The sequence below is a fragment of the Balaenoptera musculus genome, chromosome 10 (genome assembly GCF_009873245.2).
Source record: "Balaenoptera musculus isolate JJ_BM4_2016_0621 chromosome 10, mBalMus1.pri.v3, whole genome shotgun sequence".
Classification (NCBI taxonomy): Eukaryota; Metazoa; Chordata; class Mammalia; order Artiodactyla; family Balaenopteridae; genus Balaenoptera; species Balaenoptera musculus.
The window spans coordinates 72,493,775-72,516,639 of record NC_045794.1 but is presented as its reverse complement, the minus strand read 5'-3'; the positions used below and the strand labels follow the sequence as shown (position 1 = coordinate 72,516,639).

The 22,865-nt window shown below is 32.4% G+C and overlaps 1 protein-coding gene across 1 annotated transcript in view; it reads left to right on the top strand.

The window, feature by feature from the left end:
- CEP290 (centrosomal protein 290) overlaps nucleotides 1-22,865 on the top strand; it is a 94,602-nt gene that overhangs the window by 33,035 nt on the left and 38,702 nt on the right. The window contains 13 exon segments of the mRNA XM_036867462.1: nucleotides 190-339; nucleotides 1,940-2,055; nucleotides 3,307-3,409; nucleotides 3,838-4,068; nucleotides 7,504-7,677; nucleotides 11,777-11,888; nucleotides 15,608-15,813; nucleotides 16,758-16,909; nucleotides 18,507-18,618; nucleotides 19,241-19,696; nucleotides 20,499-20,663; nucleotides 21,565-21,672; nucleotides 21,893-22,055. Of these exon segments, the coding sequence (XP_036723357.1) occupies nucleotides 190-339; nucleotides 1,940-2,055; nucleotides 3,307-3,409; nucleotides 3,838-4,068; nucleotides 7,504-7,677; nucleotides 11,777-11,888; nucleotides 15,608-15,813; nucleotides 16,758-16,909; nucleotides 18,507-18,618; nucleotides 19,241-19,696; nucleotides 20,499-20,663; nucleotides 21,565-21,672; nucleotides 21,893-22,055 (2,248 nt within the window).

Genomic DNA, 22,865 nt, shown 5'->3' with positions numbered 1-22,865 from the left:
AATATATTCCTAGACATTTCTAAGTAGTAGTAATTATAAATTAAATTATAATTTAATTAATACTTGGCAGAGCATTCATATATCTACTTGTTCAAGATGTTCAGTAGGAAGTGTTAGTTACTGCTTTTAAATTTGTCTTTCTTTGGGTGTAAGAGATGAGATTCTCATTTTTGAACTGTTCGTTTGCAGATAGATCATCTTGAAAAAGAGACCAGTCTTTTACGACAATCAGAAGGATCAAATGTTGTGTTTAAAGGAGTAGACTTACCTGATGGGATAGCACCATCTAGTGCCAATATCATTAATTCTCAGAATGAATATTTAATACATATCTTACAGGTACTGAAAATTTTATATGTGAGTAACAAAAATAGTTGATAGTATGTTTTATAATTTAATCATCATATATTCCTTTGCGTTCTTAGAATATTAACAGTGAAATGTTTTTTTAATGATTTTGATATTAGATGGAATGTTATGAATAAAAGCAGTTTATTCCATTCATCTGAATGAGAAGCATGCGTGCCATTCATATGAAATATATGATTGACAGATAGAATAACACGCAGCTACTATGAGGTAGTAATGTATAAATAAGGTGAGCTCTTTTATTTATTGCTGGTTGGAAAAGCAATTCACATGAATAAAGTCTGACACAGCTTTTTGTGTAATGATTAGAATCGTTCCTTTTTTTGTGTGTTAACTACAAGAAGAAACTTTTAAACAAAATTGTCTTTTATCTCTTTCTTCCCTTTACCCTGTAAGGTGTTAGTTAATCTGTTAGCAAATTAGAAAGGATACTGCTTGCCCTGTGTTTGTTTCTCAGTTTTGCTGTCTATATTATAGTCATTATGAATGGCCTAATGAAAGATGCTTTTCATTATTTCATTTGAGTGTGAATACCCGTAATATCACATACATTGCAAATATAATCACAAAAATGAATCAATGAAAGTAAGTTTTTGATTATAAGCACTGCTGTTTCCCTTTCCTAAATAATCCATTTGTGAATATACTTGAGTTATGATTATCAAATGCTTGTATTTGTATTTGTAAATTATATTAATCAATCTTCTTTTGAGTATTAGAATTTACTTATTAGAACATTACTTTATAATTCATGTTATATCATTACTTCTAAATTTATAATTTTAGCACTCTTCATGAATTTATTCTTCTGAAATATAGGAACACTGTCAATAAGTGATAGAAGTATTGCATTGTCATGTTACTTGTGATAAGATTCATTTTTTTTCATCTTTATATAAAAAGCACATGAGAAGCATTGTGGTAGATTAGAGAACCAATTTGGAATCTGAAAACCTGTTCAAAGTGGCAAAACAAGTACTTGGACTCCCAATCCTAAGGCAGCATAGAGTGATAGAAGTAGCAAGGTCTTTGGAGTCAGCCAGACCTGACTGCAAGTGTTAGATCTGCAATATGTAAAGCTCCTGGCACCGAGCTTGGCATATGTGCTTAGAAAATGGTTACCAAGAGTGGTATTAATGAGTTTTTTAATGTTGAGTAAGTTACTTGATCTTTCTAAGTCTCAAGTTTCTTCATCTTCAAAATGAAATAATTGGAAAGGACAATTTGACTGGAGCTATGAATGCATATGTTCACTAAAGGGTATGTGGGACTGAGTGGCTAAAGGTAAGTTTGTAACCACTGTATCTGATCATTTGTATGGTTACTGTAACTATTCTGTATGATGAAAATAATTTTACCTGTTTCATAGCACTTCTCATTTACACATATTACCTCATTCCATATGCCATAAGGTGTTCAGAATAATTATAGAAATGACCTGTGCTGCTTATGGATTTGCTATTATCTTTTGTATATTTTTCTATAATCTTGTCAGAATATGAATTTATACCTTCAAATTTAAAATATATCCTGATGCTTTTTTCATTCTCATTTTTAAACCAATTTTTAGGAACTAGAATATAAAGAAAATAAGTTAAAGAATTTAGAAGATTCTCTTGAAGACTATAACAGAAAATTCGCAGTAATTCGTCATCAACAAAGCTTATTATATAAAGAATACCTAAGGTATAGGTGTTAGCAAAACTTTATAAATATTATTGTAGAATATTCGTGTTAAAGCTAAGTAACAAAAAATATTTAGATATTTTCTTTTACTTTTTCTTCCTGCCTCTTCACCTCCACTTTGTGTCTTAGTTCCTTATCTATAAAATTCTGTGATAGTAATACTTTTTCATAGGGTTATTATGAAACTTAAGTGAATTATGTGAAAATGCCCAGATATGAGCATTTTGTGAATATTATAGCACATATGAACTGTGTATAAATGTCAGCTGTTAGCATCGTTCTTCATCATCACCGTCATCATTATTCATATATTTTCATGGGGAACTAACTTGTTTGTGCTTATCTCTGCCATCTCATCTGTACCAATGGGCTAATATCCTTAGTAATAGTTAGAATACCTGATCACAGGTGATTTAAACAGTAAGAGTGACTACGATTAGATGTAACAAGAAACCCAAAGCAAATTATAGGGTAGGTCATGTTTGGGAGTCTTATAGTATAGGTCATATTATCTCCTATGGTGGTTATAAAATAGATGCAGGAAGGAGTTCAAGGAAGATGGAACCATGACCATTGAAGAAGAGGGGCATTTTTTTTTCACATAACTTTTTATTTTTACATGAAATTTTTTCCAGAGGCTGCTGGCAGACTTAGATCTCATTAGTCAGAATTGGGTTAATGAGCTGTCCAAGTCATATGTCCAGGTTTGAATCATTCAGTTCAAAGAGAATGCTGACACCATAATTGGTTTATGCCAAGCAGATTGCAGGTCTGGGTAGGCAACAATGTCTTATACACCTTTTTTTAAGTCTAATGATTTCTCATTTTGTTTGTATTCTAGATATTTTATAAGTATTTAACACTCAAATTTAAGAGTAGGGTCAGAATACTGAGACTTGATTTCCAGAATTAGTTTGGGGTATTGATTATTTTCTTAATTGTTTTCTGTTTTTAATAAAATGTTTATAAGATTCAGCTGTAATTGTTATATTGTAACAATTGTAGACTAATAATTTGTAGATTAATGAAAATAATTTGATAAAATAATTTCTTTACCTTTCATTTATTAAATAAAAATATAACTTTCAGGATAAATCCTTTCAAGTGGAATTTCTACTTATGTTATCAGATATTGACTAGTTATGATTCATCTTATTTTATGGAAACTAAATTTCCATAATCTATAGCTATCTCTTCCTATAGTTAAATATTTTATTAGGTTTACTGTATTGTCATTTTTATTTTTTTAAGTGAAAAGGAGGCCTGGAAAACAGAATCTGAAACAATGAAAGAGGAAAAGAGAAAACTTGAGGATCAAATCCAACAAGATGCTATAAAAATTAAAGAATATAATGTAAGTAAAGTACTTTTAAAATCAATATACAATACTGTACAAACTAAGATAGCTAGATTTCTTTTTTTTTTTTTAAAGAGCTCCAGACTTATTTATTTATTTAAAAAAAAATTTTTTTTTTGGCTGTGTTTGGTCTTCGTTTCTATGCGAGGGCTCTCTCTAGTTGCAGCAAGCGGGGGCCACTCTTCATCGCGGTACGTGGGCCTTTCACTGTCGCGGCCTCTCTTGTTGCGGGGCACAGGCTCCAGACGCTCAGGCTCAGTAGTTGTGGCTCATGGGCCTAGTTGCTCCGCGGCATGTGGGATCTTCCCAGACCAGGGCTCGAACCCGTGTCCCCTGCATTGGCAGGCAGATTCTCAACCACTGCGCCACCAGGGAAGCCCAAGATAGCTAGATTTAACAAGTAATATAAATGTGACTTTGTGCAGAATTTGCTCAGTGCTCTTCAGATGGATTCAGATGAAATGAAAAAAACACTTTCAGAAAATAGCAGAAAGATCACAGTCTTACAAGTGAATGAAAAGTCACTCATAAGGCAATATACTACTTTAGTAGAAATGGAGAGACAACTTAGAAAAGAAAATTGGAAACAGAAGAATGAATTGATATCAATGGAGGCTGAAGTTGGTGAAAAAATTGGACGTTTGCAACGTTTTAAGGTACGTCTGATTTTTTTCAACTCTGAAAATTTTCAAACGTGAAGAAGAAAGGATAGTATGATGAATACCCATCACCTGGATTAATAGTTAACATTTATTAACATTCCACTCTAATTGCTTCATCTGTTTTTTTGTAAGAATATTTTAATTGCAGACATTTCTCCCCTAAATATTTTAGTGTGCATCTCTAAAAAAGTCTTTTTCTGTTTACATAACCACAATAACTTTATCACACTTAACAAAATTGACAACAATACCTTATATTATCTAACGTCCAGATCATATTCACATTTCCTCAGTTGTCCCAGGATCCAGTCAAGGACCCTGCATTGTATTTGGATGTTACATGTCCTAAGTCTTTTTAATATAGAATCTCCCCCTTTTTTTCCTCCTCTCTCTGAAAAATGATGAATATTTATCTGATTATTTTCTTTCATAATTTTACTTGTTCCTGTATCCATTGTATTTACTAAAAGTTAGCTTTGAAGCCTTGGTTATATTAAGGTTAAACATTTTTGGCAAGAACACTTCATAAGTAATGTTTTGTACTTTATAAGTAATACTTTACAGTGTATCACTTCAAGAGATGGAATGTCTGGTAGTCCCATGTTTCATGATTGATTACTTTGTTAAGGGGGAGACAGCCGTGTATCTCTATTATTAAGTGATTTAGTTAATTCTTTGGTGATATTTTGATACCATGCAAATAACCAGTTCTTCATCAATTCTCCTAATGGTTTTAGTGTCTACTGGTGATTGTTGTTGCCTGACCCAATTGTTTCATTAAGAGTTGGAAAAATCATGATTTTCTAATTATATTATGTTCTCTTCATTTATTAGCAGGTATTCTTTATAAAATAAAGAGCTTCTCCTCATTAGCCCAAGCTCTTTGGTTATCTTGAAGTATGGTTCCTAACTAGAAAGGCAAGATAAAAACTGGTCATTCTTTCCTTTTAATGACCAGTTTTCAGAATACAGAGTTTGTGTAGTCTGCTTCTACCTATCCCCTCCCACCCACTGCACCCTCCAGCTTTCTCTTCTTTAAGTATCATAACAGACTCACACACTTTTAAATATTCAGTGTGTTTTACTCAGGTGTAGTCATTATTCTTTTGTCTCATCTTTGGCCAGTGAGAGCCCTTTAAAGAAGGTTCTTGTATCCTTTTTGACAGAAATACGTTAGTCTTTGAACCAAGGTGCAAAGCTTAGTTTGTTTTCTGGAACAACATATGTCCAAGATGTACCTTATATACTTCTTAGACAGGCTTGGCATAAGCCATTTCTCTAAAGAGCCCTGGTTCGTTTTAGTGGGGACAGCATTTAGATACCAAAAACCGGTCCTAGGTGTCATTGCTCTTGGAGTATCATTGCTACTAGTCCGGTTAGGAAAATATGTATAGATTTAAATCATGAGTTCATAGTGTTATTTTTAATTCAAATTTAACATTTTAGGATAAGTAATAGTGTGGAGTTTTTACTAACCTTTGATTTTGTACTTTATTTTTTTATCATGGAAATCTCTATTAAAATAACATTAAAATAATTATTTGTTTTATACTACAATATTCATACATTAATTTGAAAACAGTAATCTTGTATTGGTATTAACAATAACAATACCAGTGCTAGTAGATATAAAGTTTCTTTACAGTTCTTATTTTCTTTAGAATATCTCTCACTAAGGATGTATCGTCATGGTAACATATTCTATAGTGACTTGAAGTAATTCTCCTCTTTGTGTGGTTATGCTATACAATTGCTATATAATTAGGTTCATTTATTTTACATTTGTTTTCAGTTTTAGGGATAACTTTTTAAAAAATTAAATTTGATATATAAAACATTTACATGTACAAAAGATGTCAGCAGAGAAATCTTACTTCTGTCCTTGTACCTTTCACTTCATTCTACTTCATCCTTCCACCCCCTTTAGGTAACTGATAATCCTTCTAATGTTTCCTTTTGCAAGTTATTAACAAAGACACAAAAAGTTGCATGCCATGCGATTCTTCTGCACCTTGCTTTACATCTGATCATACCTTATTTAAGCATGTATATGTTCATTTGACATGTCTAAATTTACATAGGAGCATGTAAATAGAAGAATTCAAAGTAAAATTAAAATGAACTTGAGTTCCTTGCCACCCCCTTTTAAATATAGTAATGGGTGAAATTGTCATGCTAATAAATCTATTTTCAATATGAAATGTTCTTGTTTTTATTTTGTGTTAGATTTTGTAGAATGTACTTCTCTTAGAGTATTACAAATATAGCTAGTGTTTGAGATAGAAGGGAAGAAAGAACTAGAACCTTCTTCCTCTTCAACCTGATTGTTCAACCTGGATTTTTTGTTTGTTTTTGCAACAATTGGAAAGCCAAAAAAAGGGATATTTTTAAGGATGGGAAACATGATCTCCCTCACCACAAAGCAAAAGTGAAACTGAATCCCAAGGGTAAGGTAGACTAGGGTGTATTTATTTATATAGAGAAGTTTTCAAAATGAGATCTGAAACACTATTACAAATATTTTCCCCTCATTACTCTACTTCAGAATGAATTATAACCATAAATTCTTTTTATTTTTAGAAAATTTTTTTATTTTTTAAATTTTTTGGCCAAGCCGCACAGCTTGCGGGATCATAGTTCCCCGACCGGGGATTGAACCCAGGCCACCTCAGTGAAAGCACTGAGTCCTAACCAATTTATGAGTCCTCCAGGGAACTCATAAATTCTTTATCTTCCTCACTTCATAAATTTGGTTTTATGTTCAGTCATTTCTTTTTGGTGTTAATACAGTGTCTTTGAATAGTGACTCTTAAAGCTCTGTAGCTAAAGAGTTGAAGATGAACCAAGTAATTTAAAGCCTTTGATATTATTTGTTACAGATAGCTATGATGCAGAGAAGTTTTTTTTCCCTAAATAATGTTTCTTTCCTGTGAACAGAAAATTTTCTTTTATTATAAAGCTAGTTTGTTATTAACTATAAATAAGCAGAAATAGCAAAGTTGTAAATGTTACCTGTGGTGATGCAAATTTTGCCATTCAAAAGACAAGTTTTTTTTTTAATCTTATGAAATTTAGAAAAGCCATCCAAAGATATATTCTAAGTGATATGTTTTCTTGCTGCTCTATGTTACGCTTTTCTCAAATTAACTGAATTTCATTTAACTATGACAGGAGTTATAAAAGGATTCACTTTATTTTTATTATGATTTAAAATTTCCAAATATTATTTCTTGTATGAAAGTAATTAATAATTATTGTAATATATTGTAATATATGCAATATATGCAATTCTTACTTGAGAAATCTAATTTTTTTAATTACTTTAAAATCTGTTTTGCTTTCAGCTATATTACCTTATCCTCAAAAGTGGCTAGTGCTTTACCAGAAAAAAATACACCACCTTAATTCAGTGTATCTTTATTTACATAGGAAATGGCTGTTTTCAAGATTGCAGCACTCCAAAAAGTTATAGATAATAGTGTCTCTCTGTCTGAACTAGCATTGGCCAATAAACAATACAATGAACTGACTGCTAAGTACAGAGACATCTTGCAAAAAGATAATATGCTTGTTCAAAGAACAAATAACTTGGAACACCTAGAGGTAAGTAGGTGTGATCCTTAAACCTTGTGATTTTAGCCATTCTTCTTTGGTGATATCTTACCTATAGGTGCAAAATGACTTCTGGATTACTTCTTCCAGGTTATCTTCCTTAGCCCACTTGTGTGATTTAGCTGAATGAAATCTCTTTCCATCAGGTACTTAAAAAAGAAAAAAGAACATGGAACAGATAGGATAATGTAGTCAGAAGAGGAAGCATTATTAAGTACCCATTCCTTTCTCTTGCCCTGATCCCAGTGTAAATTATTCCCTCATGGTCCATGGCTCTTTGGGGTGGATGTAGCAGAGAGTAGATGAGATAGCCATGGTTCTTCCTGGACCTTGGATGAGTTCTGCAAATCCCTATCCTTTCTTACTGTAGAGAGAGAGAAGAATAGGATGGAGTATCATTAGTTTAATTCAAGGAGTCTATGAATATGGCCCAGACACTTTGTAATTGTCTTCTAGCCACTCGACCTTCGTACCTTTTACAGCAGGCAAAACAATCTCCTGATTTTGTTTATCTTTATGAAAAATAACGGCTTATGTCTTTTGGTTCATTCTCTTTTATGATCCTCTCATTGGAATGGAAGGAGATATAATTCTTTTGGCTCAAAAGCTCTCACTTGCTTAGGGGGACACGTTCAAGAAAACATTCTGAGTAGCTTTCAATGACTCCTACAAAATTATCTGAGTCATTATTTATTAACATTAACTAGAAATAATCATGATCAGTTTACTTTTTATTATTTTTGAAGAGAGATGATTATGTTAATTTTTATGGAAAATTCTAAATATTTAAGTGTGATAAAAATTTATTTTTTCCCATCTTTCATGTCTGTTGTCCTCTCTTCTCTAGCATTAGACAATCATAGATAAGAAATCTCCTGCAGAGTATTAATGAGTAATTTTTAACTTTTAAAATTTATTTTCCCAGATAATATGTTTCATCTCTACTCAAACCTTAAAAAATTTTGTCTCTGTATTGTATCCCTTTCTCTCCTTTACTTCCTGTATCTCAGTTATAATTCTGAACATATGTCCCTCTCTATTGGCAATGTCTTAGTTTTATTCTTTATTATCTTTACTGTGGTAACCATTACCCATACTGTTACCTCCAGTGTTGTATCCTCTTTGCTGCCACCAAAGTGATCATTCTAAACCTGCATCTGACCATGTCCTTCCCTTGCTTAAAACCTCTCAAAAGCTGCCAGTCACTTAAAGAATAAGTGACTTTTGTGATTAGCCCGCATGTAACTCATGTCATCTACTGTGACATTCTAAGGAGTTTCACAATTAATGTTTTAGAAAGTGAACTACCAGTTTTCTCCACCACAGTGTTTCGTATGTTCTTCTGTACATGCAGTTTTCTTTGTTTAGAAAGCCCTTCCTCCTCTCCCAGTTTTTCTGCTCAGTGAATTTCTATTCATGTTTCAAAACTTTTTTCAGACACTATCTTTTTTTCTGTAGCATCCTTCTTTATAGAAAAAACTCACCCTCTCTGTTATTTCTATATTTTGTACCTAGTTCTGCTATTTATATCACATCATATTATATGTGTTTATATGTGTGCCTCTCCTACAGGAATATAAGCCTCTTGATATCAGAAACTCTACTTAATTCATTTTTGTGGGTTTGGTACCTGCTGTTTGGCACAGAGTTAGAGCTAATAGATGTTAACTTCAGGGATTGAATAAAGGTGATGAAAATCAAATTTTAGAATATGAAAAACAGAGTGGGTGGTAAAGAAATACAAAAACCGAATGGGTGATAAGGCAATTAAAAAACTGGAAATTTGATAATAGCAGACAAGAGAAATAGATATGGACTAAGGTAAAATTAAGAAGAGGATTTGCTGTGTTTTTTTCAAAAAAAGTGTTTTAAAAAGGAGACCAATGAAGTTTGAGAGGAGAGGAAAAGAAAATTTAGAGCTAAAAGGGAGAGAGTGATTGAATATTAGAGGTAAGAGTGGTAATAAATGAGGGTGCAGTACCAGGGCAGGGGTATGAAAATGGGATGTGGAGCAAGGCCACAGTTATCCTTTGAAAGAGTCTGGAAGTAAGAGAAGCAAAAAGGGTAGCAAGATATTTAAAACACCTTAAGCCCTTTTTTGTTTTTCTCCTATGAATTTACAGTATCTAGGAACTGGGCTGTAATTGTGCATGTTACCAGAAAGTCATGTTTTATTCCCTTATCTTCCTTTTCATTATAACATCGCCCTTTAAAAAAAAAAAAATCTCGGGACTTCCCTGGTGGCACAGTGGTTAAGAATCCGCCTGCCAATGCAGGGGACATGGGTTCGAGCCCTGGTCCGGGAAGATCCCACGTGCTGTGGAGCAACTAAGCCTGTGCGCCACAACTATTGAAGCCCGCGCACCTAGAGCCGGTGCTCTGCAACAAGGGAAATCACCACAATGAGTAAGCCCGTGGACCCAACGAAGAGTAGCCTCCGCTCACCGCAACTAGAGAAAGCCCGCGCGCAGCAACGAGGATCCAACCCAGCCAAAAATAAATAAATAAATTTATTTAAAAAAAAATTTCATTACCCTGTTTTATTTTTCTTCATAATGCTTATTACCTGACAGTATGTTATATATTGGCTTATTTTCCAATTGCTCCATTAAAATACAAGTTTTAGGATGGAATTTGTTTACCATTGCAGTCCAGTGCTTAGAATACCTGGCATGTAGTAGACATTCTATTTGTTAAAATGAAGAATAAATGAGCTTAAAATATTATACTTATGTGCCAACTCCTACATTTTATGTTTCCAGCCTGACTTCTCAGAACTCTGTTCTTCTGTATGGAATTACCTACTTAACAACTCATGTTTCAAGGGAATCTCTAATTTAACATGTCCAAATTTAATTCCTGATGTCTATTTCTCTCATAGTTGTTCCTGTTTCAGTGTATGCCACTATTATCTACTCATTTAGTTAAGGCAGATATCTTAGAATTATTCTCTAGTCATTCCTTTCCTTTATCATTTTCCCCCCAAATGTAATTAATTCTTATGTGTCCTCTTTTCTCCATCTTCCCTGCTATAACTGTAATCTAAACCAGTGTCATCCCTCATCTGGACTTTACAGTATCTTCCTGACTAATTTCTCATTTCTCTATTTACCCCTTTATTTATTCCCCACATTTTATTCAGAATGATTGGTTAAAACTTCTCCCTTTAAATCTTTAAATGATTTCCTATTATACATTAAGTTAAATTCCAGTTACTTGTCTTGACATACCATGCCTTGCCTGGTATGGCCCCCGATTATCTCTCCAACTTTTTTTTTTATTCCTCTTCACTCTGATTTTTGCTTACTGTGCTCAAGTCCTCTAATACTCCAGACTCTTTCCTGCTTTGGAGCATCTGGGTTTACCAGTAGTATACCAGTTCTTTCCATGGCTGGTTTCTTGTCAAGATTGGCTCCTTCTCTTACCATCAGTTTCAGCTTAAATACCACCTCTTCGGTGGTTAATACTTTCTTTAAGCACTCTATCTGGATATGCTACTTTTTATTATTCTTTGGTTTTGTACTCTGTTTCGTTCTAGATCTTGACCTGTTTAGTGAATTTTTTCTTTGCTTATCTGTTTACACTCTGCTGCATTCCACACTCTCCCCAACTCCTACACACATATACCCACAGACACCAACTGGTGAGGCCTATGAAGGCCAGAAGTTTGTCTGTTTCTTTTCATCATGAACATACAGTACCTGTCACTGATGGCATGCTATGGATGCTCAGTAACCCTTGGTATGAATGAGGGAAGTAAGCAGTGGTTTATGAAGATTGTGAGACTCTTGAGTGTTCCACGTTGGCCAAAATGAACATGGCAGAAGCTAATAATCAGGAGTTTAGGGCCACATGTCGGATATACAAGATTTTGATGATTATTTTAAAATAATATATGTGTGTGTGTATACAACATATATGTTATGTGTATGTCTATCTGTATTACATGCAGAGGAACTTCTACATTCGTTAAAAAAAAACTAGATTGTGAGCTTTAGGAGATTATTATATAAAGTTCAGACAGTGTCACATCTGTGGTATTAATCTGAATTACAATGTAGTTGCTCAGTGATGTTTCTATTTTATTCAGTGTGAAAATGCATCCCTAAAAGAACAAATGGAGTCTGTAAGTAAAGAACTGGAGATTACCAAGGAAAAACTTCACACTATTGAACAAGCCTGGGAACAAGAAACTAAATTAGGTAAGTATTATGACTCTGATAATATAAAATGATTAAGATCTAATAGTGAATATTTTTCATTTAAAGTGCCTTTCTATACCAGATAAAAAGGAAGTATTTTGATAAAAATGTACTCTCTGCCTAACAGTTTAATTTAACAGGCGGTTGATGAGTAATATCTTGTACTAATCTTTACCAAAGTTAAGTTTTTAGTTATTAAATTGGATTTGTTTCTAATGAAATCATATATGTTAAAAATGTATGACTGAGCATTAGCTATATTGAACCATTTAACAATTAAGACTGATGATAATTTTGAAATACCTGTATTTTACTGATAGTATTATGAGTTTTTTCACTGTGTATAAAGTTATATTAGGAATATATCATTTTATATTTTTAAATTAAAAGATCACCTAGAACATCAGAAAAATTTGAGAAGAATTTATATTGCTCATAGTTCCACTACTGTATCATTTTTTTGTATGACCTTATACATGCTTATATATTTTATATACTTTAAATTATAATAAACATTATATGCTATATTTATTTAGTAGATATCAAAAAATTTCATTTTTATTCATCATACTTACAAATATTCGTGCAATAAGTTACTGTGTTTGGGTGATTAAATCACTAGCTTTTCTAATTTTTGCTATTGCTTATAGTGCTGCAGTGAACATCTTCATTTATATCTAACAGAGATATTATTGTCTCAAAGGGTATTAAAATCTTTGTGGCTTCTGCTAGGATTTTCCATATTAGTTTTTCAAATGGTTATCCTAGTTCACAACATTTAAATAATTTTATCTCACTAGCATTATGCTTTATAATTTTCAAATAAATTTGCCCCTTTGGATAAAATGTTTTAATTTGTTTTCTAGACCTTAGAGCGCTAATGCTATTCAAAGTTTCTGTTACTATTAAATTGGTAACTGAGACATGTAGCTTAGAGAGGCTTAACATTGGGAAGTCTAAAATAAGCTACTTTTAGAAATGTACTTTTTAATTCATTAAGAGATTAAAAGTGAATTGACTTCCATGTAGCTCTTACACAAAAGAAGATACCATTTTAACTAAGATATAGAAAAGAATATTATATACAGTTTTAGTAAGTTCTTTGTTCATTCTATCCTGTGTTTCTTTAGTAAGTGCTGAATTCCCTATAGAAATTCCTTAATTTTCAAATACCTTAATCTCTCCGATACATGGCTTTATAGCACTGAAGTTATTTTTTTTAATATAAAGTCTAGCTTTATTTTTTTAAAAGATTTTACAAGTCTGTCAACCTCAAACATACATAGGTGAATTATTCATATCTTCCATCAGATGAGGCTTACAGCTTCAATCCCTCTCAGAAAAATATAGTAAAAATAAATTTTTCACAAATATTGATCCACATATTACTCAGGTTCTGAAATTTTCTCTCTATAAATACTTTAACACAGCTGCTAGTGGTAGTACTGTTGTTGTACAGCTGCACATGGCTATAATTTTACAAGCCTGGCCTTACTCTTGCTAGCCTCCCTGTTTGGCTCCAGGGTCCAAATCTTATAGAGGAAAAGTAAAGGTTAAACTGGGCTGCCAGAAAAGCGCACTTAATGCATCCTGTAGTGCTCTTTGACAAGCCAGAGAAGTACAGCCTCCAGCAAGTCCTGTGGAGAGGCAGCTCTGATGTGGTTTAAATACCTGTGTTTTAAGCTGTTTCCTTCTCTTGGAATGACCCTCACCATTGCCTTTTTCCAAAGCCTGGTTCGAATGTCACCCCCTCAATTCTGAACAGAGACATGAGAAGCTTCCCTCCAAATTCTGGAACTCTCCACAATATATCACTGAAGTTTAAAAGCTTTTATTTCCTGTTACCCTTATATCTTTGTTTAAAAGTGTCACTTTTTTAGCTTTTTCATGCACGAATTGATTGGTGTTGGGCTGTTACCCTCTCTCTAGGACACTCCAAACACAAGAATCTAGAGTAGACTAGTGTCCATTGCAGCCCCTGTGATGTGCCTCTTTTCATTATCAAAGTTTAGCACTAAAGAGAATGGAGAAGAGGTTTTATGTTCCTTGTATATCTGTATTTACTGCAATTTTTTTTTTCTTTCCTTCATGGTGCTTAGGGTTGCCTGAATGAGTCTCTATACCATAATGGTTTCCTAACACTTTTAGCTTCTTTCAGTAACATTACTGTTAGTTATTTGATCACTGCTTGCAGCAGCTATTCTAAAATCATATACTATTTAAAGACACATACAGAACAAAATGAAGCACTTCTTAAAGCTGAGACAGACACCAAAACAGTTTGTTTAGTTTCAAAAATATATATATTTCTTTGAGCAAATTCAGTTATAAAACTCAAGCTTCTGAAGCTAGAAAGATAGGAGGGGGCATTCATTACTGGTGTTACGACTGTTTACAGAGTAAATCACTGCTTATTAGTTCCTTAAAATAATTGACTTCCCTGAACATAAGGTTAATTGACTCTCTAAAAAAATAAAACACTCTACCAAATTTTTTTTCCTGGAGCATGTCTGTTATGCAAAGCAAAAGTATTAGTTTTCTCTTCTTAAAAGGTGACTAACTAATGATAATCCTACGTGATGCCTTTTCATGGTAAATCAAGGGGCTTTCTTTCTCTTTTCATTTAACCACAAACTTCTGTGTCCAAGGACAAGCTATACAACTGCATATATGAGATAAGGGTATAATAACTGATAAAATAATTTAAAGTAAAATATTTGATATTAGATGTATACAAAGGCCAAATAAAAGTCAGGGTTTAAGAAGATACTTGGCGAAATCCCTAAATCACATGGCTTCAGATTTTACTTTTTTACTCTGAGTCATTGCACTTGTCTTCACAAAGTAGTGTTGCTTCACTGTATTGCCTCTTATACACTTTATCTCCTTTCAGTTAACAAAATATATTTATTTGCCCTTTTTTGACTATCTACATGTGACACCTCCTACACTACATCTTTTACATTGTTATTTCAGTTCAGGCATACCTTGGACATATTGCACGTTTGGCTCCAGATTGGCACAACAAAACAAATATTGCAATAAATGAGTCCCAGGAATTTTTTGGTTTCCCAGTACCTATAAAAGTTATGTTTACACTATACTATAGTCTATTAGTGTGCAACAGTATTATGTCTAAAAAAAAAGTACATACCTTTATTTTAAAATACTTTATTGCTAAAAAATGCTAGCCATCATCTGAACCTTCATTTTGTCTTAATACTAACATCAAAGATCACTGATCATAGATACCATAACAAATATAATAAAAAGTTTGAAATATTGTGAGGATTACCAGTGTGACACAGAGACACAAAGTGAGCAAATGCTGTTGGAAAAATGGCACCGACAGACTTGCTCGACTCAGGGTTGTTTGCCATAGACCTTCAATTTAAAAACAAACCAAAACAAAAAAATGCAGTATTTGCGAAGCTCCATAAAGCAAAGCACAATGAAACAAGGTATGCCTGTAATCCTATGAAGAATAATTTGTATTATCATTTGACTGACGAAACATGTAAATCCCAGAGACATTAGGTTAGGTAGCATACAGATAAGAAGTAACAGAGCTGAGACTAGAGTCCAGGTCTGTCATAATTCAAAAGGCTCGTGTGTTTTCCGCAGAACAATATTGCCTCCTTATATACAATGTCTAAAATATCTGGGATAAATTTTTGATAAGAACAGTGCGAGATTTACCAAAGTATTGTTGCATTTAGGAAATGAATCTAACATGGATAAGGCAAAGAAATCAATAACCAACAGTGAGATTGTTTCTATTTCAAAAAAAATCACTATGCTGGAGATGAAGGAATTAAATGAAAGGCAGCGGGCTGAACATTCTCAAAAAATGTATGAACATGTGAAGACTTCATTGAAGCAAGTGGAAGAACGTAATTTTGAATTGGAAACCAAATTTGCTGAGGTTTGATATTATAATTTTTTTCATGCCGTTAGAGAGTAAAAAATTAGTCATGGTAGCCATTGTATTATTGGAAGAGGTTTGTTTGTAACTCTGAAGTAGCATATTAATATAGTGCTTGTGTTTCATGTAATGGGTAAATAATGTATTTTTAAATCTGAAATGTTTAAAAAGAAAGCAGGTATTTCTGTGATTGAGTTCTTATTTCTCACCAGCATTACATTATTAGATTTAATGTGCAAAAAGATGTTATTTGCTTAATAATGTAATTGCCTTCCACTACCATCCCTTCATTTAACAGTTATTATTTCTGAGTGCCTATTCCATGCCAGATGCTGTATGGGAACTGGAGTTACAGCATGAAATAAAATAGACAGTAATCTCTCCTCTCAGGGACTTCATTCTAATAGGAAGTTTTAGACTTTTGATATGGTCAAAATTACTAAATTGGCTGGCAATAATATAGTTTGCAAATATTCAACAATTTATGATGAAGTAGCACTCTAATAATATTTCTTTACCTTGAGAATGTGTATTTCTCAAATCATTCATGTTATTTTGTTTATTTTAAATGAGTCATTAAATATATATTAATAAGATTTTATTAACTATTTAGATGTGTTTATAGATGATATAGTTGCAGTAAAATATAATGAGCATATGGCATTTCAAGTAAATTAAGAATATCAGAGATTCATAGCTTATTAGATTGTGAGTTGATTAATATAAATGACTTTGGGTGGGTTGACATATAACTAGAGTTTTCATAATTTGTTCCTGGCTTTTTCTCCCCTTATCTTCGTCAATCTATTCTTAATACTTCACACCCAATGCAGTATCTGGACTAATGCGAAGTAAAGAGGACTGCAGTATGCTGCAAGGTATATTAAAAGGAAAACCTCGCCAAAAACTAACGTTTCTGAATGTTTTTTGTTACTTTTTCTCAGCTTACCAAAATCAATTTGGAAGCACAGAAAGTGGAACAGATGTTAAGAGATGAATTAGCTGATAGTGTGAGCAAGACAGTAAGTGATGCTGATAGGCAACATATTCTAGAATTAGAGAAGAGTGAAATGGAACTAAAAGTTGAAGTATCAAAGTAAGTTCATGTGGAGTTTTTAGTCATTTGATTAGCTGTGTCTACTCTAATTTGTGTTTATGAACTCTAATTACAGTGGTAAAGGGGTAATATCCTTAGTGGCAATTGTTACTGGTTTCTTTTTATTAGAACAGGGTTAAACAATATTAACAAGATTGATTTTTAACTGCATAAGTAATAATATTGAAGAGGAAATAACTTCTCAAGATTTACATTTTTCAGAGCCCAGGAATAGTATTACAGAAAACACTGAACTTGAAATCAGGACTCTCTGAGATCTAGTTTTTCCACATACTAATATTTTTTTGGAGGGAAGGGTTGTGGCCATTTAATTTGTTTAAAATTAACTTATTAAGGGAGTAATAATACTTATTTCATAAGGTTGCTGTAAAAATATAAAGAAAATACAGATTTTGATTCAGTTTACATCTATTAAACATATACTGACTCATCTAATTACACTTAATAACTCTGATAACAGTGTTGTTTTCATTTTACATAAGGAAACAGTTTATTCTCATAGAATTCAAATATCAATATATGTAAGGAGGAAATACTGTGTACACCAGGTAGATGCTGTCTAATCACTCTTTTGTAATTATGTGTTACTTCATTAGAAAAGTATGAGGATCCCTGAGTTGATCTGTCTAGCACAAATCATTAGTAAAAAGGGTTTATGGCTTACCCATAAAGTTATAGCCACTGTTTTAGTGTCTTGATAGTCCTTTTGGGAATATCAGTTATTCCCAGCCCTTTTCACTATGAATGACCCCATTTTTTATTCTTCCTTTCACCTCATGTACTTCATCTTTTGAAGTAAACTAATTTATAATTACTCATTTTGTTATATTTTAATTGGTGAAAACTTACATAACTGGCAGTAAGAACTTCTAATCAATATGAGGAAACCTGACTTATCTGTTAACGCTGAACTAAAATTATTCCAGCCCAAAGTAAAATGCATTTTATTTTACCTGTTTAATCTTATCAAAGTAGTCATATAGGAAATTTAATAACTTACCATCAAGCTCCACCCTTTTTTTGCAATTGTAGTAAATGTATAATCTCTTTTTCACATTTCTGGTAACTAGCAAATTAAAATAAAGCAAATCAAAACATACATTTATTGATCTAGGGAACCTGGCAATTTTAAATTTCTGTATTCTTAACTGTACAGTTTATCAGGTAAGCCTACTTAATACCCTATTCCAGCTATACCAAACCATGATAATAAGCATCTCATGAAAAAAGTGTGAGAGAGGAGTTCTTTGACCATATACATTTGGAAAATGCTATATGTGTACAGGTTGAAATAATTTTTTACTCTAGAACTTCTCAGAGCATTTGATATGATATGTATATGAGTCTTCAAGGGAGAGGAATATTGGGAATGGAGTATTTTTTACAGAACATTTGTTAACTCCTCATGGAATTATGTTTCATGAAACAGTTCAGGAAACTTTACTTTAGTATTTCATACAAAGAAGAGATGCTGCAAACTAATGGCTTTTCCAAGGGTCTAGAAATTTGAAATTTTAGTATTTATTTACTTAGAAAATGTACCCAATTGTATCTGAAGTATCTTATCACTTCCTAGACTAAAAGAAATTTCTGACATTGCCAAAAGGCAAGTTGAAATTTTGAATACACAACAACAGTCCAGGGAAAAGGAAGTAGAGTCCATCAGAATGCAGCTGTTAGACTATCAGGTATGTGCAGGATTAACTCTTCTATATAGATTCTTTTCTTTTTCCTAAATTTACATTAGATATTGGGATGATTTTGTAGTTTTAATCAGAGGATATATCAAATAGAGGCTCCTATTTTTGTTAGTTGTAAGTTGATTAGAAAAACTCATTAATTTGAAATGCCATTCATAACACAGAAAAGCATTTCAATGCTTACAGATGCATTGTGCTGGCTGCTGTTCAAAGTCCAGACAGTGAGGAGAAACATGTCTTTCATAACAATATTTTCTCTTGTATTTATATATAGTTTTTCACATCTTCTCACATTCTAAGTTTTTTTAGGATCAAAAAAACCCCACATTGTCTGCATTAGTATTATTATCAATACTGTTATTAATATATGGAAGTTTTCAAAAAAACAGTAATATTCCAACTGTTAGCTGCCAGATTTAGATTTTAAATAAGTTTGATTCTAGGTTTCTACATTTCTTTTGCAATTTGTGTTAAAGCAAGGTTAGATTTTTGTAGGATCTCATGTAGCATCCTGTTTTAAATTTTATTTAGTAAATTGTGATTTTAAATCCATGATAAGTTTCATTGGGAAAACTTGTAACTTCCTACAAACATATATTTTTTATATTAGGCACAATCTGATGAAAAGGCACTAATTGCCAAGCTGCACCAACACCTTGTTTCTCTTCAAGTTAGTGAGGCTACCGCTCTTGGTAAGTTGGAGTCGGTTACGTCTAAGCTGCAGAAGATGGAGGCCCATAATTTGCGCTTAGAGCAGAAACTTGATGAAAAAGAACAAGCTCTCTATTCTGCCCGTTTGGAGGGGAGAAACAGAGCAACACATCTGCGCCAAACAATTCAGTCTCTACGACGGCAATTTAGTGGAGCTTTACCCTTGGCACAACAGGAAACGTTCTCTAAAACAATGATTCAGTTACAAAATGACAAACTGAAGATAATGCAAGAAATGAAAAATTCTCAACAAGAACATAGAAATATGAAGAACAAAACACTGGAGATGGAATTAAAGTTAAAGGGGCTGGAAGAGTTAATAAGCACTTTAAAGGATGCCAGGGGAGCCCAAAAGGTAAAACATTGATTTTAAGTTCAGTAATTTCAAAAGAGTTGCGTAATAACTTTGGGTTAATATGTGCCTATGTGAGTAATGCTTAATATATGAACAAAATTCCATGTATAATTTATTAATTCAGGTTTTATAAATTAGGAGTTTGGGCTATTTGGATATCCTTTTATAAATAAAATGGGACTCCTCTAAGCCATGGCTTCAATAGAAATGCTTAGATTGTATAATATCAAAGAATTTTAAACACTCTAGGAAAGTTTATATATTAATTAAATACTAATTATAATTATTCTTAAACATTATAGTGGTTAGTTGAATTCTACTCTTCATAATTATTGTGTTTAAAATTATTTACAAGTAGTAGGCCCACATTTATTTTTTAAAATAATTTTGTTTTTGCCCTCATTTGGAAGGAATTAAACGAAAAATAATTATTTTGAAATTAAATTTTATTCTCTAGGCTAGAAACATTTAAGATTTTTATTTATGAAAGTAAAATGAATGTTGCAATTACATACATACACTAAGGACCCAGTAAATATATGAAAGTAAATGAATAAATGAAAGTGAATGTTAGTGATATCCATTCCAACATCATTTGAAAAATGTTTTATGTTAAGATCCCATGTATTAGAAAAGTCTGGAAATTCTAAATAAACTTTTCCTTGTGGAACAGCCAAGGATAATTTTATATCTTATTTTCTTATAGAATGTCCATTATTTTGAATTAAAATCATTAAGATTAGTGGAGAAATATTTGTTTATATAGTATTTACATTTGTATGTATAATTTGTAAATCTTCAGGTAATCGTTTGGCATACGAAGATAGAAGAACTCCGTCTTCAAGAGCTTAAACTCAGTCGAGAATTAGTCAAAGATAAAGAAGAAATAAAATATTTGAATAATATAATTTCTGAATATGAGCATACAATCAGTAGTCTGGAGGAAGAAATTGTACAGCAGAATAAGGTTTCATTTTATATTTACTTTCGTATTTGTTGCTAAGATTTTTAACATAACAACATTGCATTGGTGACCACATTATTTTCCTAATTGAGTGTAGCTCCCATTATTCTTGTTATAAAATATTGTTTCTTATTTTTTAAACTATTCTAAAAATATATATTTAGTTGCATTAATAGTCTTAAAAGGAATAATTCATAAGCAAACTTATTTGGTAAGTTAATTTTTATTTCAATATTAGTTATTTGACTTTTCATAGTTACAAGTTTCTACTGGCTCTCACTGATGGAATAGGAGAAGGCAGCTTGGTGTAGAATAAAGCACAAAAGCTTTGGAGGCAGATGATATTCACTAAGCACATGCTTGCTTGCTTCAGAAATTCTGTTGTTCCTTCTGCTTAGATTGTTCTTACCCCAGATACCAGTATTGATAATGCTTTCATTGCCTTCTGGTCTTAGCTCAAATGTCTTACCTTATCATTGAGGCCTTCACTAGCCACTCAGTCTACAACAGTAAATCTTATCATCAAGATTCCCTGAATAGGGATTATCTACTGACTATCTCCCCCTCACTAGTATATAAGTTCTGTAGTGAAAGGTACTTGGTTTTGTTCACTGCTGTGTTCTTATTGTCTTGAATAGTGCTTGCCACACAGAATGTGTCATTAAACATGTTTTGGATGAATGGATGGATGGGTACATGGATGGATTGAAATCCTGACTCCACATCTGCCTGTCTCTGTGATCTTAGGCAAATCACTTCATCTCTGAATTTACTTCCTTCTTCCATAAAATGAAAATAATAGTGACCTCAAAGGGTTGTTGTGAGGATTAAATAAGAAAAATGTATGTAAAAATTCCTGGTGAGTATCTCTGTGTGCGTCTGACCCAAACTGTCTTTTTTTCAGTTTCACGAAGAAAGACACATGGCCTGGGATCAGAGAGAAGTTGAGCTAGAACGTCAACTAGATGTTTTTGACTGTCAGCAAAATGAAATACTAAATGCAGCACAAAAGGTATGAATGATTAGTCTTGTTTGCTACTCTGTGGCACGGCCTGTAATGTTAACAAATAGAAATATTTTCTAAAGTTGGATGGAATTTTAATTGATGGTATCTTTTTATGTTTCAACTATAAGTGGAGTTTAACCGTGTCATGTCATATAGTTGTAAAAATTAATATTGTTCTTCTCAATGCTGCAGCTGCTTTTTTAAAAAAATATCTATTTCTCAATAGTTTGAAGAGGCTACAGGATCAATGCCAGACCCTAGTTTGCCCCTTCCAAATCAACTTGAGATTGCTCTAAGAAAAATTAAGGAGAATATTCGAATAATCCTAGAAACACAGGCAACGTGCAAATCACTAGAAGAGGTAATTAGAAGAATTTGCATTTTGATTAGTGCCTTATTAGGTATGCTTGTGGCGTTTTCTAAGTAATATTTTTAAATGAGGATAAAGCATAAAATGATGAATCTGTTGCTTATTCTGCTCTCCTTTTTCATTCTCCTATAATGTTTCTAGTAGCTGATAAAGAACAGCAGATATGGCTAATTTGATATTACTCTCCTTTTAATCATTATTTGCCACTTTTGGGCATGCTCTTCAGTTGCTAGCATGAAAGGAAACAAGAAGAGCATTTGACTGTAGCTTTATGAACAATGTATTTCCTTCCCCTCTATGATCAAGAATTGTTTTCATCCTTGTTTATTTTTATGTTCTATTTTGAAGTGCATGTTTTATACTCTGCATCAATTTTCAGTTTATTCCTTTTTGTAGATAGTTAAAGGGTTTGAAGGTAAATTAGAAATTATTTCTTAGTTCAATCTAGGTCTTAAATTTGGTTAATAGATGATTAGATCTGTCTTCTTTATTAAATTATACAGAAAATAGTATAAACCGAGTATGTTTAGATGTCAACTAAAATGAAAATCATATTAACTGTAAATACATTTAAAATAATTTTTTAAATTGTGCACTTTTAAACCAACTGAGGAAACTTAGATTGTCTTCTGTAATTGTAAATTTGTTGTTTATGTGTATTGCCACTGAGTTACTAGATTTTAAATATCTGCCTTAATTCTGTTGAGGAGAACACACTTTCTTCTGTTTTGTTTTGATAAGCTGCAGATTTTATAATAGTGACCCATTGACTCAGGCCACTAAAATTCCAATTTTTATATTTTGTTGACTTTATAGGTTGCTCTTCTAG